General features: G+C 36.9%; 1 protein-coding gene across 2 annotated transcripts in view; it reads right to left on the reverse strand.

Moving 5' to 3' along the window:
• The window catches only part of ADAMTS20 (ADAM metallopeptidase with thrombospondin type 1 motif 20), a 134158-nt gene that overhangs the window by 103435 nt on the left and 12453 nt on the right, over positions 1-18270 (reverse strand). For both annotated transcript variants that reach the window (XM_031462728.2, XM_031462727.2), the window contains exon 3: positions 11545-11707. In XM_031462728.2, coding sequence (XP_031318588.2) covers positions 11545-11707 — 163 coding nt within the window. The remainder of the gene's footprint in view (positions 1-11544; positions 11708-18270) is intronic.

Genomic DNA, 18270 nt, shown 5'->3' on the forward strand with positions numbered 1-18270 from the left:
ATAATTCAACGATGGAATGTTATGCAGCTGTGAAAAAAAAGAATTAAGTCTATTTGTTTTGATCAGGAAGGATGTTTATGATATGTTTTCAAATAAAAAGTGTAAGTGGCAGAATAATACATATAGTCCGATCTCATTTTTGTAAAAATTAACTTTAAAAAATATACAGATATATATTCTTAAAAATTTATGTAATAAGCCAAAAAGACGTAGAAGCACATGCCTCAACCTTTAGCTGGCTGTATGGATAGGTGTGACTGAAAAACTCTTAAATTCTCTCTTTAACATCTCAGTGCCCTTTAAACAATTACAATGAATTGGCTTTACTGTTTTTTTTTTAATTACAGTATTGTTTTTAAAATCAGTATCTATAATTATTTTATAGGCTAAACATTTTATCTCATTACCTTTTTCTGATATTTATACTTAAGCGGTATAACAAATGATGATTAAGTGACCTTTCCAAATACCCTAAATAAATGGGCATTATTCAAAGATCATTTGCCAATTCAATTACATCATTTGTATACGATGCTAGTCTATGTTCCATTGATTCAAATGTTAAAACAATGTTTTGTCTCTTATTAATAACAAGTGTATTATAACCCAAAACTAATTTAGACTAAACCACCACATCACAAACATCATGCAACAGTGATAATCTGCTTACTAGAACATAAAATACTTAAAATTATATCAGCAAATATAACCTTTAAAACAGCATAGTGTATTCTAGAACTCAAGGAAATTAAGTTAATAATCTATAAGAACATAAACTCCTAATAAGTTTGTCAAACAATAATAAAATTAGATATTCATAATTAGCCATCCAAAAGTTTGAATGCCATACTGGCACCTCATATTCAAAATACATAAAAATGAGTTAATTTTCTTTTCCTATTCCCAGTTTCCCTATTTCTGCTAATGTGAGCAATAACTTCCGAATACCATACTGACACTAAACTGTACACCACCACTGGGCTTGTCCTATCCTCCCTTCCCTATTTGTATCTGGTCACCAAGTTTTGACTCTTCTTCTTCAAAACGTTCCTTGTATTGCTCGTATTATCAACAATATTGTTGTCTCTAAACTCACTAGGGTCTTTCTCACCTTAGAGCAACATTACTGGAATCATGAATACAAAATAAGACACAAAGAGTCTCCTGAATGGTCCCACCATCTTCAACCTCTTCTCCCTGCAATTCATCCTTCATTTGTATCCAAAAAGATTCATTTTTAGGACCATCCCTTTTATCTCACCCTTAGTCAAGAAATTACCATAGATCCTCACTGCCCATAAGATGAAATCCAAGCCCCTCCCCTTCAGCCCACCACTAAGCACAGTCATCACGACCACCATCAAGTTATACACTCCCTGAAGACTGGGAGCACTACTGGGCAATGTGTTCTGCCCTTTGTATGTGCTCAATAAATGTTCGTGGAAAGAAGAGGAAAGGATCAGGAGGAAGAAAGTAAGGATGATAGAAAGTCTGGAGTGAGATGGGGAAAAAGGAAGACAGGAGGAGGGAGATGGATGAAAGGAACATATGAAGGAACAAGATAAAAGATTGATCAGACCAGAATTTCAGAGTAGGAATGATACTAATTGTGATGTACAGTAGCAGCCATTCACAGACAGAGAGATTGCCTTTGACTTTCCTAGTATCCAGTACCATGTTCACTCCAGCCTGTGCTGAGGCTGAAATTGATACTCATGTTCTGTATCTGACCAGATGAGCAAACAAATGTTATACTTCTCCAATTTAAAAAATGTAGGCATGAAATCAAATGAAGCTTATTCTAGACCATCAACATTTCAAACTATTTGTTAAATACCAAATAGAACTCCCAGCTCCAAGAACTGAGTGTGCCTTGAGATAAAGGGTGATCACATCAGGTATATTGTGGAATCTAAATTATATTTTTTTCATGATTTAAACTATTTTTGGATCAATTATATGTCCTACGTTGTCACCCTACTGCATTTTCTTATTAATACTACTAGCAACACTAATGGCAAACATAATACTTGATGAGTGCTTACTATGTACCAGGTTCTTATACATTTCACATAAGTTACCTCATTACTAACAACTTTATAAGGTTAAGTGTTATGATTATCTTCACTTTATATATGAAAAAAAGTGAGCAACAAGAATGTCAAGTAAACTGCCCCTGGTAACAAGGCTTATAAATATAACTTTGGAACATATTTTTTTAACAGTAGTATTCCATAGCATAAAAACTTATAAAATCTATATAGTTCTCTAATTTGACAATATTTGAAATCTCAGCCACTATTATAGAATTATAGCATATAGCTTATAAAATATTTTACAGCACTTTATTTCAAAGAGGTTCACAAGTTAGTAATTAGAACTCTACCTACTAGTAATAAATGTGCAGAAGATTATGGACTTGCCTGTAGCCAGCTAAAAGTTGAAACATAAGAGAGTCATTACATCATTAGTCCTCACTGCATCCCTGAATCAGCTACTATTACTAACGGTGCACTTTTTAAAACAGAGACATGTGACACAGGTTACATAAAATTTCAACAGCCACCAGCTAAATAAGGAGCATAACAAAGAGATGAATTCATATTTCCTCAAAATCAATTATTACATCTGAATTCCACATCACATGACTCTTCTAAATGTCAGATGTGGGTAATACATGCAGAATGTTAAGAATTTAGTAACCAGGGTCATAATGGAAAACGCTGCCTCCTACAAAATTAAAAGAGGAACCAGCAAGTCATATTCATGAAAATATTGGATCTAGTCTTCCCTGCATGACAGAATCACAGAGTTGAGCCAAGCCCTACCTTGCAGACTTGAGACCCATCCGGTACCGTCCTTTTACTCTAGTGGCCCTGAGAGAAAAAAACTAAGAGGGTACTGGAAATCCCCAAATTACGCTCATTAATCCTGTACCCGGCAAGAAATTCAAGTCCCTTCTGCTTTGTGTGCTGACAAGGAAAAGGGCAACTGGTCAAGTATTACAAAGCAAATACTCTTTCTTCTTCTACATTCTCAAGAAGTCAAGTCATGGGGCTTGCTCTTAAAGATGTAGAAGACAATTTCCCTAGTAAGTGGAATCTAGGAATCTTGCATAGGTCGAGTTGAAAACAAGCACACATTCATTCATCAACTCAAAACCTTTAAGGTTTTTTTTTTAGTGGGAAGGAATATGCACCAGTTGTGCCTCTGTAATTTTGGCATCCCAACCTCTACATTTGATGGGTATAAAAGAGCAACAGGTGTTGCCTTGGCATTTTAGGAAATGCCTTTCCACATCTTCAAATCCTATCCCTTATCAGAAATTCTCAGCAAAATGAGACTAAGACAAACTAACCCACCGACACAAATGTCAGAAGAATTTAGATGGACAATTATACACGTAACAGTGTGATATTCCAAACTCTTGCTCCATTACTGCTTGAAAAGATGTTTGAAAATCTTATCAATGAGTTAAATTTATACCCTAGCAATTGAACATGTAAATGAAATGTAACATTCCATTCTTCAAAAAAAAAAAATCAGTTATTCAGAGTTCACACTGGACACTCTGTGTATCACATTGATAATTAGTGAGTGTATTTTGCAAGGCTGTGTGGCTACTGAAATTAGAACATAGCATAACACTATTAAAATGGATGACAGTACAGAATTCCACCACAATCTTCGCTTCCTATTTTCAGATAAGCCTTCATGGCGATCCACTCCCTAAACCATATCCACTTACTATTATTTAATAGTAGATAACTCCCTTTGTTTTTCAAAATTTGCATGTGTTGCTCCTAGAGCTAGATTCTCCATATCATCTGACAATCTGCCTCATGTGGAATCATTCCAGAACCGTCTTGAGGGAATTTTAAGTACTCAGCATTCTAAAATGCATCCCAAAGTGCAAAGTTAGTTCAAGGTATCATTTAAAAGCACTATGTCCTATTTGCTCTACCAACTCAAGTATTGGTATAATTCTATTTTTCCACACTATTACTAAGTGATTTGTTAAAATCTTAGCTGAGCATTTCCTATTATATGATTAACTATCATTTTTATCTTGATTATTTTTGGAAAATGAAGTTATAACATAAAAATCTAAAATGTAATCTAAGGTTAAACTTTAACTCATTTCCTTATTCCAATACTATTCTGGTCATTATAATTTATTTCTTAAATTATGTATCTACTCTTCCTGACTCTAAAATTCCTGAAACAGCTTTTGACTGAAAAAATAGAATTCTTATATGAAATAGTTTTCTAACCTTTAATATTAGGTTAAAAGATTTTTTTAATAAAGGTGTTTTCCAAAGTAAATATAACACTCAAAAACTTAGAGGTCTAATTAGAAGACAGTCATTAAATGAATTTAAAATGTTAATAATTAAACATTCTGTGTGATATCTTAATAGTATGGAATATTTAATATTTTTATTATGGAATCAGTTTTCATTCACACTGATTTGTCAGCTTTTATCAAGTCCACTATTTTTAGTTTTTGACAAAAATGAGAAAAAAAATCAAATTTTGAAATCATCGATAGATTGAACTCTTATTATCAAGCAGGTATTTTGTTAGTTTATTTTATGCTGCATCTCAGAATTTAACAAATCACCACTTTCTAAAAGAATGTTTTTGTCAGTCTTATGCCAGGAGGTAACTCTAACGCCCAGTACATCTGTGCACGTGCAAAAGAAGTCACGGACTACAGACTGACAGATCAGAGTGGGGAGGGGGGTTTCTTCTCTTCACTTTCCTGGTTCTCTTCCAGGAAGAAATGCCCGAGGAAGAAGCCTTTTTTGGGTAGGTCCAGAGGTCTGGATGTTCTCCACATGAAACAGTACGTCTGTTGCTGACCTGGAGATGGGCCCAACTCTCACTCTGGCTGTAATGATCTTCACAAAGAGTGGAACGCAGGCTGGGACCAGCCAAGAACATGACCCGTCCTTGTGCAGGATTCCCCTACGCTTGTACTCAGTGTGAGTGCAGCCCAGTCTCATGTCTCAATGTCTTTAAGCAGGACTGCTTTTGAATGTTGCAATTTTGAATCAGATTTTAATTGCAAATCAGTAGAATCCTGCATCCTCTTCATGAGGAAAGCACCAAGTGACTAAACAGTAGAGAGCCAAATATTCAAATTTACTTCACTAAGGATCTGCAGTTAAGTTATAGGTTTGGCAGACCAGAAGAAAACTGTAAAATGAGCTATCTGGATAATTAGTGAAGTAATACTTTAGGGATGTAGACAGAAAACTTTACATTTATTGCTCTCCACAAATCTATTGAGTTATTTACTTCTCTCCTTTACTTGCTGAGTAAATCCAAAAGAATATCAAGTGAATAAAGCAAAATGATTATACAGCTTATATTCCATGGACCATCATTTTAATCATTCTTTTCAATAGGCCCTTATCCTCCTTGCTCTTTTCTATGAAATAAGGGAAAAATTACAAACCAAATTCATTCATGAACATAGATGTAGAAACTAAAAAAAGAAATATTACCAGACCTTGTCTGGTAAGAAGCCAAGTAGACTTGCCATTTAAGAATCAAATAAATAAACAAAGGAGGAAAATATAATCACCTTGGTACATGCATAAGTAAATGTTTTGATAAAATTCAATATACATGCATAATAAAAAGGACTTAATAAAGTAGGAATTTAGGGGAACTTTCTTAATCATATAAAAATTGATTTTTCTTCCTAAGAAAAACCCACAACAGACACTGTACATATCAGAAAAGGTTGAAAACTTTTCCTTCTAAAATTGGTGATGAGGCAAGGATTTTTATTACTGCCATTTCCATTCAAACATTGTTCTAGAAATCCTAGCCAATGTAATAAGGCAAGAAAAGAAAAAAAAATTGAAAGATTAGAAAGGAAGAAATAAAATCATTTTATATGACTGTCCATAGACAATATCAAAAAGTGAACAGATAAACTATTAGAATATATGAATACACTTGCTAAGTATAAGGTTAATATAAAAAATTGCCTGCATTTTTATGTACAATAATTAGACGAAATTTTTAAAATTATACCATTTATAATAGTGTCAAAACTGGTTGACAAATGCACAAGATCTCTACAAAGAAACTTCTAAAATATTAAATGTGAAATTAAGCAAGAATATACGGATGTGCCATACTGATGGACTGGAAGACAATATTAGAAAGATGTCACAGCTCCAAACATCTATTGATCCAATTAAATCCAATCAAAATCCTTTTTTTTCCTTTTGTGGAAATTATCTAAAATATATGTACATAAATGCAAAGGGTCAAGGATAGCCAAAACAATTTTGAATAAAATCAAGGGCTTATTTTACCACATCTCAAGACTTATAATAGAGCTATAACATTTTAAAGACAATTTTTAGCTATATTTTTTGGTTTTGGCATAATGATGGATAAATAGACCAATGGAAGAACAAATAATATCCAAAACAGATCCACATATATCCTTTTCAGAATAAATGTTATGCTAAATATTTTTAAATTCCTATGAAATATCTCAATTAACTTTTACACAAAATAAACTTATTGGCACTGCTTTTGAAAGTTTTATTGAGCCCACTACTTCTGGATTTTGAAAAAGTAACAAATCAAAGTTTGAAATTGGTAGATTGAGCCTCTGTATCTGTGAAGTAGCTAAGATAGAAACCCCTAAACTTGACTTACATGGGAAACAGATCAAATTCATTAGCCATGCACCACCTACTCTAGATCCATGGAGGTTAAGTTCTCAAAGTCATTAAGAGAGCCAGAAGTAAACTCTGCTCCCTGACGCCCAGATTACTAGGTAAACTATGGCCTCTGCTGACACTGAAGACATCTGGGTTCCCCAAACACAGGCTGATGAATTATCTTAAAGGGAATAATCTGTGTATAAACATAATAATTTTATTAAGAAAACAGTTCTCATGTTTTTCACAGAAATATCCAAATTGATGATTCACACACCAAGAAAAGCTTTATCACATCATCAAAATTGAGGGGACTTTAAGGAAATCATCCTTAATTGATGCCCTATGTACACTTTACTTGTTTGACACTTGGAAGTCCTTTGTTGACAAGACAGCTGCTTTCTTGGACTCAGTCCTTCTGCCTTCAGTCTCTTTTCTCAGTCAAATCCAAAATCATCTTTAAAAATAACACTGACAGCTGAGTAACACAGCATAGGATGTCTCTGCTTTAACCTTTCTGCATTTGCCCAGTGCCTAGAGGATAGCCGACAAAATCCTCAGAGCCCTTTCCTGTCTGCCTGTGCGTCTTCACAGCTTCATCTGCCCCCACCTCCCACAGTCTTCTCCACACCCATCGGGACACTGAAGGTACAAATAGTACTCTCTCTTATCTATAGGCAGGTTCCAACCCACTGTTACAGATTCTGTAATTGATGATTTGGTATTAATCACAGGACCCAACTAACTGCCAAAGCTGTTTACCCATCCCTGCTACAGTCCAGCCTTCAAGGAGAACACTGAAATCACACTGCAAACCTTCCAACCACACACCCCAAGATCTGTTTCACTTCCTGCCTAACTGGAGACACCCCCATGTAACAACTTCTCACTGCTGCAGAAATAAAGCCTTTGCCCAACCTGGGCGCTTCTCCATGTGGCCCAGGTGGCGGGTCCCCTTCTCTTGGGGACTGTATGTAACAAATTCTTCTTTCAAAAGTAAGGTGGTCTCCAAGTCTCTCCCTTGACCATACTTACATAAAACAGATCAATCCATGGATGTTTTAATACAAGCCCATCCTCTTTTTCTTTTTCTTAGAAAATATCTACAAATCCTTCTTCACACAATGTAGATTAAATGGTTTAAATGTCACCTCCTCAGTGGAACCAGGCCAGTTTTTGCCGCTGAGCCCGTCAACTGCACGCCATATTGCTCCTGACACAGGGTGGGCAGCCTTGGTTCAGTTTTGTAATTTTCCTGATTTTTTTTATTGTTGTTCTTTTACACCCACTGGGCTTTGAGAACTTAACTGACAAGAGACTCAAGTCTTACCCAGTTCTACCTTTATACATATTAGGAGCTGAAAGACTATAGGAATGAACAAGTTTAGGAAAAATTAGGAAAAGCACAGAAATTTAAAAGCTGGCCAGCATCATCTAAAATCTGCTGAAGAACATTTCACTTTGCTCACATCAAACCCTCTGTTTCACTGCTCCACAGATGCTCCAAGCTCCCACCCCATGGCACTGAGAAGGGAGGGACAGAGGGGCAATGGGAGAAAGGGAGGGAGGCTCACCAGGCCCCCAGGGGACATAGACCTGGTCTGATCCTCCTTGGAGGATAAGCAATGGCAGAGCCACACGTAACGGAATCCAGAGGTGTCTTCATTCCTGCCCATCTTTTCAAGGCTTATTGTCCTCTTGGGTTTTAATTTTGGGAGCGTGAGGTGGCAATATGTGTGGGCTGTTTGTTCACTTCATGGGTTTTATGAGCATGTTTTGCTATTTCCACTGGACTTTACTTAGAATATGTCCAACGTCTACCTGGGAACCTGGCATCCACAGTGGCTGGGTTTGTAGGACCTCAAGGCACATGGTGAAATCTGGCCTTACAGCTTAATCTAATTCATCAAGGCTGAAGTCACTATGAATTGCAATGGTTTAGGGTCACGATGAATTAAAATCAATAGAAATATGGGGGAAAATGACTTTTCCTTTTCCAGTGGAGCCTTTTGGTTCATGTGCTAAATCTTTAGGCCCACCTATTTGAAGAATTCTCCTGATTGAAGGTTCACCTTCAAAACAGATAAGATCCTGCAAGTATTTCTAAACAGCAATGTGTGAACTGGAGAAGGAGGAAAAAAAAAACCTTTGATAACATTTTACTAATTACATTTACAACTCTCCATTTTTACTAACAAGATGAGGATTAGCAGCTAATTATTTAGGCCATTAATTGATTGCCTTTTTTAGTGATTAAAATATGTATGTTAATTGTACCTAGAAATGTAGGGAATTTAAGAATTGAAAAGAGTGATATTACTTTTAACATTTTAGTAGATAAACTTTGTGAAAAAATAGATCATAATTAAAAGAAAACTAAGTCCTATAGCTTTCCATTTGCTTTTTATTTGTAGTTTTAATAATACAAATGATTTAGTATAAGTATTTTGGGTTTTGTTTTTCTCCTTTTTTAAACAGAAGGGCCTGGTGTTTCTTGAACCATTCTCTTTCTGATAATGAACACTGATTGTGAATGCCAAACCCTGCATATCATTATCTGAAACATTTATGCATTCAGAGTGTCTACTTGGTGGCTTTCTTCTTAAGAAGCTAAACAACTCATTAAACGAGCTGCTCCTGAGTGGGAGATCAGAACAGGCCTCGGCTGCCTTCTGTAGAGTTCCATTGTGGAGCTGCACCCATTTGTGTTTTCTTTGAAGCCATAAAAATGAAACCCTTATGCTCATATTAAAAGCATAAGAAAGGCATCTATTATGTCAATAGATTTAAAACACGGCCTTAGACACAGTGAGAACCACTCCAAAATGGCACTCTTATAATAGCAAAGGTTAAGAAGTGCGTTCCCAGGGAAAGCCTTCAAAGGCCTCACATCATTATATCCCAAAACAGATGGCATGGCAGTGGTCGGAACGAGAGTTTATGGACACCTACAATCGCAAATAAATCCTTTCTAGTCCCACTCTTTTGTCTAGGTTTTGTACTTTGATGATAACTGCAGGTGCTTTTCTTCATTCTGCATCGAGTGACATGAAGTGATATGGTGAAGATTCATGCACAGATGTGGACACAACTCTTAATATGACTTCCATGCCACATAAAACTATTTTACCAGCAACAGACTTACACTTCATAGAAATCAGTAATTCCTGGATTCTAATCTATGATAAATCCTCAGGAGTCTGAATTTTATAGGAAAAAATGAGGAAACATACCTCTCTCACATATTGCTGGAAGTACACGTTGATAAAAACCACCTTGCAAAACAATGTGGAATTCTCTAGTATCTGTGTGTATACTCTGGAGAATCTCAAACACAGGAGATGCGGACAAGAATTTTCACAGCCTTGTTGCTTATAATAGTGAAAAACTGCAAATATCCAAAAGCTCATGAACAGGAACGTGGCTATGTGAGTGGTGACATTCTCAGCAATGAAAATGAACTGCTTCCATATGTACCAGCATAGACAAACCTCAGAAGTAATGCTGGGCAAAAAAGTCCCAGAGGACTATCTGCAGTATGTTTCCTTTATATAAATTTAAAATTATTCAAAATTAAGCATCGTGACGGTTGTCTAAAATTCTGCTCAGAACCTAAATGCTTATTGACAAGTGAATGGATAGAGAAGACATGTGTGTGTGTAGATAGATAGATAGATAGATAGATAGATAGACAGACATAGAGATAGATACACAGTGGAATATTACTCGGTCATAAAAAGGAATGAAATAATGCCATTTGCAGCAACATGGATGCACCTAGAGATTATCATATTAAATGAAATGTCAGACAAAGAAAGACAAATATCATATGATACTACTTATATGTAGAATCTAAAAAAATAATAATACAAATGAACTTATTTATAAACCAGAAATAGACTCACAGACATAGAAAACAAACTATGATTACCAAAGAGGAAGGGGAGGGGAGGTATGAATTAGGAGTTTGGGATTAGCAGATGCAAATTACTCTATACACAAAATAGATAAACAACAAGGTCCTACTGTATAGCACAGAGAATTATATTCAATATCTTATAACAACCTATAATGGAAAAGAATTTGAAAAAGAATAAATATATATATGTATAATTGAACACTTCGTTGTATAATTGAACATTTTGTTGTACACTTGAAAACTGACACGCATTATAAATCAACTATACTTCAATTTAAAAATTATAAATAAATAAATAAAAATTAAATTAAAAACTTAAAAACAAATAAATAAATGTTTTCGGGGAGATGCTTTAAGACTATGCAAATATCCTGATTCTTTTCAAACGCACTATTTAAGATTCCACCAGGAAAAAAAAGAAATAAAAAAGTTTAAAAAATAAAATTCTGCTTAGAAAAGTCATACTACTTTGACTAACAGGTTGGAGTAAAACTTTTCTGATTTTTTGCTACAAATCTCATATACAGTGGACACTGGATTAACACAGGTTATTGCACGGATCTACTTACACGTGAATTTTTTTCACTAAATTCGTACTACATTACTACAGGATCTGTGGTTGGTTGAATCCATGGATGTGGAACTGTGTATAAGGGGGACCAACTGTAAAGTTAAATGTGGATTTTCCATTGTGTTGCGAGGTGGTCAGTACCTCCAACTCCCACGCTGTTCAAGGGTCAATCCTACTGAACACTTTTTTGGATTTAGATTTAGTCTACAAAAAAATTTCCTACAGATAATTTCTAATGGATCCTTCCAGGTCAAGAAAATTTGTTTAAAATATCATACATGTCAATATTTAAGGAAAACAAAAATTTTAACCTAAAAAAAGATTTTAGAGGTATCCTAATTTTACCATAAAGAGTTTACCTGAAACTTCACAAGGTTTGTGAGACTGCAGAAAAAAGTTTCTCTTGAATTCCTGTCTGTAGATAAGATGTGGCTTGTTATGATCATCTTCAAGTTCACTCCCATCTGCCTTTATTATAGGTTCTAAGAAATATTCGCCATCATGTGCTTTAAATGTTCCCATCTGGAAATAAAGAAAACAAAAACTCAGTTTCTCCCATCACTAAGTGGAGTAAGCAGGCTGAGCACTCGGCCAGGGGTTCGTTCACTAAAGGTCATCAAAAGAACATGACCTTTCCCTTCCTGGCTTGCTACTCCCCCTTGTGTAGAAAGTCACGGAGACTGGCTAGGATTCCAGTCAACAGAGCTGAAATGACAGGTGTTCTGGGTATAAAGAATGGCATTGGCAACGGCACCAAAATGGCCAAAAGCCTAGCACATTCTGGAACTAAGAAAGCCTGTTGCCTTAGTCTGTTTAAGGTAATAGTGTGAGACAAGACTTCAAAGGAAGGCTGGGGTCAGATAAAAGATCTTGAATGTGATGTTAGCAATTTAAAATTTGTAAGCAATGGTGAGCCATCGAAGAATTTTCACAAAGGCCTGTCTCCTGTATTTCAGAATCCAACATCCAACTTGCTTTTTGGCATCTCCACTTAGAGCAATAGTAGCACCCTCAACCTCAACATGTCCAATGCCAAACTTGACTTTCAGTGCAGACCTGCTATGTCTTCAGTGCTCCCCCTTTCAGTAAATGGCAACACTATTATTCAGACTGCTTAGGTCAAAAATCCTTAGAGAGAAATCAAGGGTGGCTCTCTCAAATGCCACATTCAATTCATCTGCAAATCCTGAAGGCTCAACCTTCTAGGTATAACTGAAATCCAACCCCTTCTCCTGAACTGTACCACTGTGGCCATGATGGAAACTAACTCTCTCTCCTTCCTAAACTAAATCAATAGCCCTCTATAGTCTAGTCTCTACAGAGGAGTAACAGTAATTTTTCTTAAGTCTAGCGCTTGTTGCTCTCAAAACAAAAGACAAACAAAAACAAAAACAAAAGGTACTGTGACCTTTCACATCGCTCAATAAGTTCTAAACGACTGACAATGGTCTGCAATGCCCTGCGTGATCTGCCCACTTCCCACCACCCCGCCCCTCCCAGCACACAGACGCCTGACAGTTCTGACTTCATCTTCCCCCATTCCACCTTGGCTCGTTCTAGAGAGCTCCCTTCCTGACATTGTCGCTATTCTTCAAACATGACAAGTATTCTCCTGCCTCAGGACCTTTGCACTTACTGAACCTGCCTCAAGCACTTGTCCCTGCTAGCTCTGTCTGTCACTTGTTTCAGGTCTCTGCTCATTCACGACCCTGTATAATAGATGTTACCCAGCCTCCCATCTCTATCCCCACTATGCAGTTTCATTTTTCTCCATAACACTTATCACTACCTGATAGATTTTTATTTATATTCGTTACTTGTCTGATACTATCCACTAAAATATAAGTCCATGAGAGCAGAGCTTTCCCTGCACTCTCTTCTGCCACATACCAGACATTGGATAGCATACATTAAATGAATGAATAAGACTGTAAGCTATGGAATTTAATCTACTGACACTGTGTGTTAAAATATGAGCAGATCTGCTTGTAGAAAACAGAGGCTATAGCCCAGAAGAGAGGTAACAAAACATGAATTACAGTGACAGTGATGGTACAGTAGTTGGAAGAGAAAGATTACGAGATGCCAATGCCTGAGAAGGGGAGAAGCAGACAGTGAGAGGGAGAATTTACAATAGAGATCATCTTCTGGGGAAATACGATTTACTAAACTGACTCCAGAAATGTTAAAAACCCAAACAGAGCCGTTTTCTACCAAACAACAGAAAAAGATGTCAGCGTTCCATCACAAAAACTCCCGGCCTTGATGATCTCACAGAGGAATTCCAGCAAACCATGAAAGGGCAGATAATTCCACTGTTATTTGAACTGTTCTAAAATATTTTTTTTAAATCCAAGTTATTTTTATGAAGCTAGTATAAACATACAGCAAAACCTGAGAAAGAGCTCACCAAAGCAAAACAACAATAAAAAATCAAATATAGGACAAGCTCACATACGAATATCAAGCTGAAAGCCCCAAATTGTATTAGCAAACAAAATTCAGCAAAGTGTGAAAACACACGATGAGGTGGAGTTTATCAGAAGATTGCTAAGTATGGCTCAATATTGGGAACCCTAATTCACCACACTCACTTAAACAAATGGGGGGAAAAATCACATGTTCTTTTCCACAAACATTCTTGCTCTTAAAAATCAATATAAATAGATGGATGCTCCCTCAATAAGATACACTCCATCCCAGCCCAGAGACACCACCACTCATAACAAAGATACATGCGAGGCACAAGGATGCCCAGTATCACCTGTCCTAGACAAAAGAAACAGGTAAAAGGTTAGAGACAAAAAATTGGAAGGAGGAGTTAAAACTGTCATCTTCACAGGTGCTATCAGCATATATCTTAACAAATAAGAACTGAGAAAACACTATAAAAACTAAGTGAGCTCCATGAGCAAAGACACAGGCTTCAACTGTTTGCACATGTATGAAAAAAAATTAGAAGCTATGGAAGAAACGATCTGCTTTACAAATAAAAAGGTTAAATACTAAGGATGAAAACCGATCTGTAAGACCCCTGTAAAATGGCAAAGCCCTCCTAGGGAACCTTGAAAGAGAATTAAACAAGTGAAACCACTGGCCATGTACCTGAATATAACAAGATTCCAATTTTTAAAAACACCAACAGATTTTTTTAACATGTTAAGTTGTTTCTAAAGTACATGTGGAAAAATAAAAATAGCCCAGACAATAATAAGGAAACAATGAGGTGGGATTAGGGCTACAAGATATTAAAATGTTACACAGCCACATTAGTGAGGTACTCCAGCTCCAGCACAATGAAGCGGTCAATGGACCAGTGACCCAAACAGAAAGGTGAGCAAGAAACCCTAAATCAGTGGACTTAATATCATTAGTACATAGATTGCATCTCGAACCCGTGAGGAAAGAAAATATTTATTTAATAGTATTGCAGCATGGGGGCAGACACCTGGACAAGATAATTTTGCTGCATCTCACCCAGGATAAATTCCCAAGGATCAATGATGCAGACTTTTGAAGTAAAACCACAACAGCACTAGAAGACGATATGAGAGAATTTTTTCACAGCTTTGGAATAGGGAAGGTCATTCTAACCACGACTCAGAAGCCCATTTTAAAAAAAGTTAAACGTCACTCAGGAAGAACAGCAATTAATACTAAATTGAGAAACCGTTTTCACTCATGAGATTGGCAAAGATCTAAAAGTTCTATAACATACTTCAAATGTGTGCCTGTGGGAAAACAGGCACTCTCCTCCACCGCTGTTGAAAATGCAAACTACTGCACCCACAAGACAAAGGAAGTTCGGGGTATTTACTGCAGTTACAAACGTGTCTGCCCTTTGAGACAGCAATTCCCATTCTGAAAATCTCCCCTACAGACACCATACATTTCCACACAGGTGAGATAACACAATAATTATTAGTATTACAGTTATTAACTATAGCACTATTTTGAATAGCAAAGTATTGGAACCAATTCAACAGTCCATTGATAGAGAATATTTACGTAAACTATGGTACAGCCATCCAATGGAATGCCTTGTGGTTATAGACAAAAAAGAATAAACAGTCTACGCAATGATATGGAAAGACCTCCAATACAATTATGAGGCCAAGATATAAAACTGTAAAGCAGGATGCATCGGGTTCTACCATTTGTGTAAAGGAAGGAAAAAACCAAATATTTCTATTGGCCTAGTTGCTACTAAAGAAACTCTAGAAGGACTCATCAGAAACCCTTCAATGGAAAATATAAGCGGAGGTGGAGAAAGTAAGCGGCTTCAGGATGGACCAGGCACCACATCCTGCTCACCCCAGGTCCTTCATACACGCTGTTCCCCTTGCCTGAAACATCCCCAGTTCCCACCTTCACCTCGTTCTCCTGCCTCATCCCTCTCTGCTCCGCTGGTTCCATCTCATCCAAATCTCAGCTTAAAATAGCAACCACCCAGAAAGCTTTTCCTGACCAGCTAGCTAGTTAACCACATCCCCACCCCTAATCTGAAAATATATTACTTCTTGAGAGTATTTTACTGTTTGATGTCTCCAGAGCTTTAATTATATGTTGTGTTTATACAGGCAGAGACCTATATAAATAGGCAGAGACCTAGCCGTGAATCTGCATTGCCTAGCACAGTACCTATCACACAGCAGGCATGGTACACAGGAAATATCTGTTAAACCGAGAAAGCAATTGTTTCCCACCCTTTGTAAACTCAGCTTATGTTGAGCAGAGACAGGACACATCTGGACACACAGACTGGAGCTAGAACACGGGGACTCTGGGATGCAGGGATGTTGTAATCCGCCGGCAAGGAAGAAACTGCACCTTTATTACCACTAATCTGTAACTGAAATGTATAGAGTTCTCTTCAACTGTGAATGTAGGCAGCAAATCCCCGTGACGTTACCAGTGGAGAGCAGATACTTTCATCACATGAGGATGTTTGAGATCTCAGAATATTGTCTGTGCCCAACAGTATTAAGACCGTTCTTAGATCTGCCATGAAACCTTATTTAATGTGTTAATAGGTAAAAAGTTACACAGCTATTTTTAATATCTTGATAACTATTTCAAGATAATCAGTTTATTTGGTATTTTATCTTAGGCACTTGAAAACATTCTGAGCAGGGTTCTGTTGGTGAATTATTAACAGGTACGAAGAGAAGTGGAAGGAGGAAGAGGAGTCAAAGCACTAACTTCAGATTAAATAATACCTTTGTGCAGGTGCTGAGACAGCCAGCAATGCTTTAGCCAGCAAGGGACAAAACAAAAAGAACTTGCACCTGCTGGCTGTCAAGAGAGTGGGAAGAACCCTTCAAATAGTCAGTGTTCATAGATAGATCTCTTTCTCTAGTCTGATGAGGCTACATCAACCAGGGTAGGCGTTTGTCATAATAGTAATAGCTAACGCCAAGAGATACAGCAGACATCGTTCATACACATTTATAATTCACTTTGACCTAATAATTCTGAGGTAAGTAATTATTATCCCCACTTTACAGGCAAGACAAATGAGGCACAGAGAGGTAAAGCACCTTGTCCAAGTCTTACGTCCAGCAAGTGACAGGACCAAGATGGGAACCCAGCTATCCTGACTCCACAACTCGTGCCGTAACCTGGTGAATTGTGCCAGCGATCACATACCGATTTTGATAAATCCGACAAAACAGTGGACAAATGTTTAATGAGCACGTATACTGTGTGCCAGGCACAGCTCTAGGGGCTGGCGATACAGAGGGGAATGTGACAAAATCCCTGCCTTCAAAGGATTCATACTTATGTGGGAAAAGACAGATGAGAAAGATACAATATGCCTGGTGGTAATCAAGTGCAATAAAGAAAATAGAACAAGGCGGGGAGACGGAGAATCCCAGAGGATGGGGTGAGGAGGCACTCCGGGCTGAGACTAGAATCATGAGGACGTAGCCACGGAAAACTCTGGGAGAACCTTGCAAACAGAAGGAGCAGCGAATGAAAGGCCCAGCGATGGGGGGAAAGCTTGGCAGGTTCACATGACAGAGAACGGTGAGGCTGCAGCTGGGCCCACAGAGGACACAGGCAGGGGCTGGCTGCACTCAGTAGCCCTGACACTGAAAAGCACTCATCTCGCCTCCAAACACACAGATACATGTTTCTCTACACGTAAAACGGGGCAGTTTTCCGCAGAGAAAAGCCTATTTCTGTGCAGAACCAATTCAGTAATGAATTGCTGAATTATGCCTGCTATGATCGGCACAGTTTTAGTGAATGAGGCTTCATTTCCATTTCTTAATTATAATTATCTTTAAATAGAGTTATTAGAGTTATGAAAGTTATCTAACTCTAAAGTTATTAGAGACAATAACTTTGAAGTTGCTGCTTTAAATATGTCATTGCAAATGCCATATGTAAATCATGATTTTAACTGAATGATCACTAAAGCCATTTAAATGATTATGGCAATTATAGCCATAAATTTCTCTTTAAGTTCATAGTTATGACCACATCAACATCTCCTTCACTGTTTTTACAGTTCCAAACCCTAAAACGTGGCTTGAGACATAGCAGGCACCCAATCTGTAGAAGTAAACATTTTGTAGCATGGTAAAATATCTGATTTTTCCTCCACATACCCTTTAGTAATCTTTTATTTTTTTCCTTAATAGTCTGAAGTTACGTTAGTTTAGGGACTTTTCTGAGATACAGTTACGTGATTGTGTTTTCTTTCAATGCTGAAAAGTAAAATGTTTAGGCACTCTTGGTGACATGATGTACTAATATATTAGGATTACACATTTTTAAAAAGCTTAAAAGTTCAGGAAATTCCAACAGATATACTGAAATTCTAGTATATAAAATAGAAAAGATATATACATATACATATGCATATACGTGTGTGTGTGTGTGTGTGTGTGTAAAGAATTGATCCATTTCTTGGGTACTTTTCTAGCCTACTATTCTCTAACATATTTCATTAATTCTACCAGGGCTCATTTTCCAAAAGCAACTCTAAGTCACTTATTTTCAATACATATCAAAATTCCAGCTTTCTTGGCTATCCCAGAAAAATAATTAACTACACATAGAAGTAACAAAGACGG

The sequence above is a fragment of the Camelus dromedarius genome, chromosome 11 (genome assembly GCF_036321535.1).
Source record: "Camelus dromedarius isolate mCamDro1 chromosome 11, mCamDro1.pat, whole genome shotgun sequence".
Lineage (NCBI taxonomy): Eukaryota > Metazoa > Chordata > Mammalia > Artiodactyla > Camelidae > Camelus > Camelus dromedarius.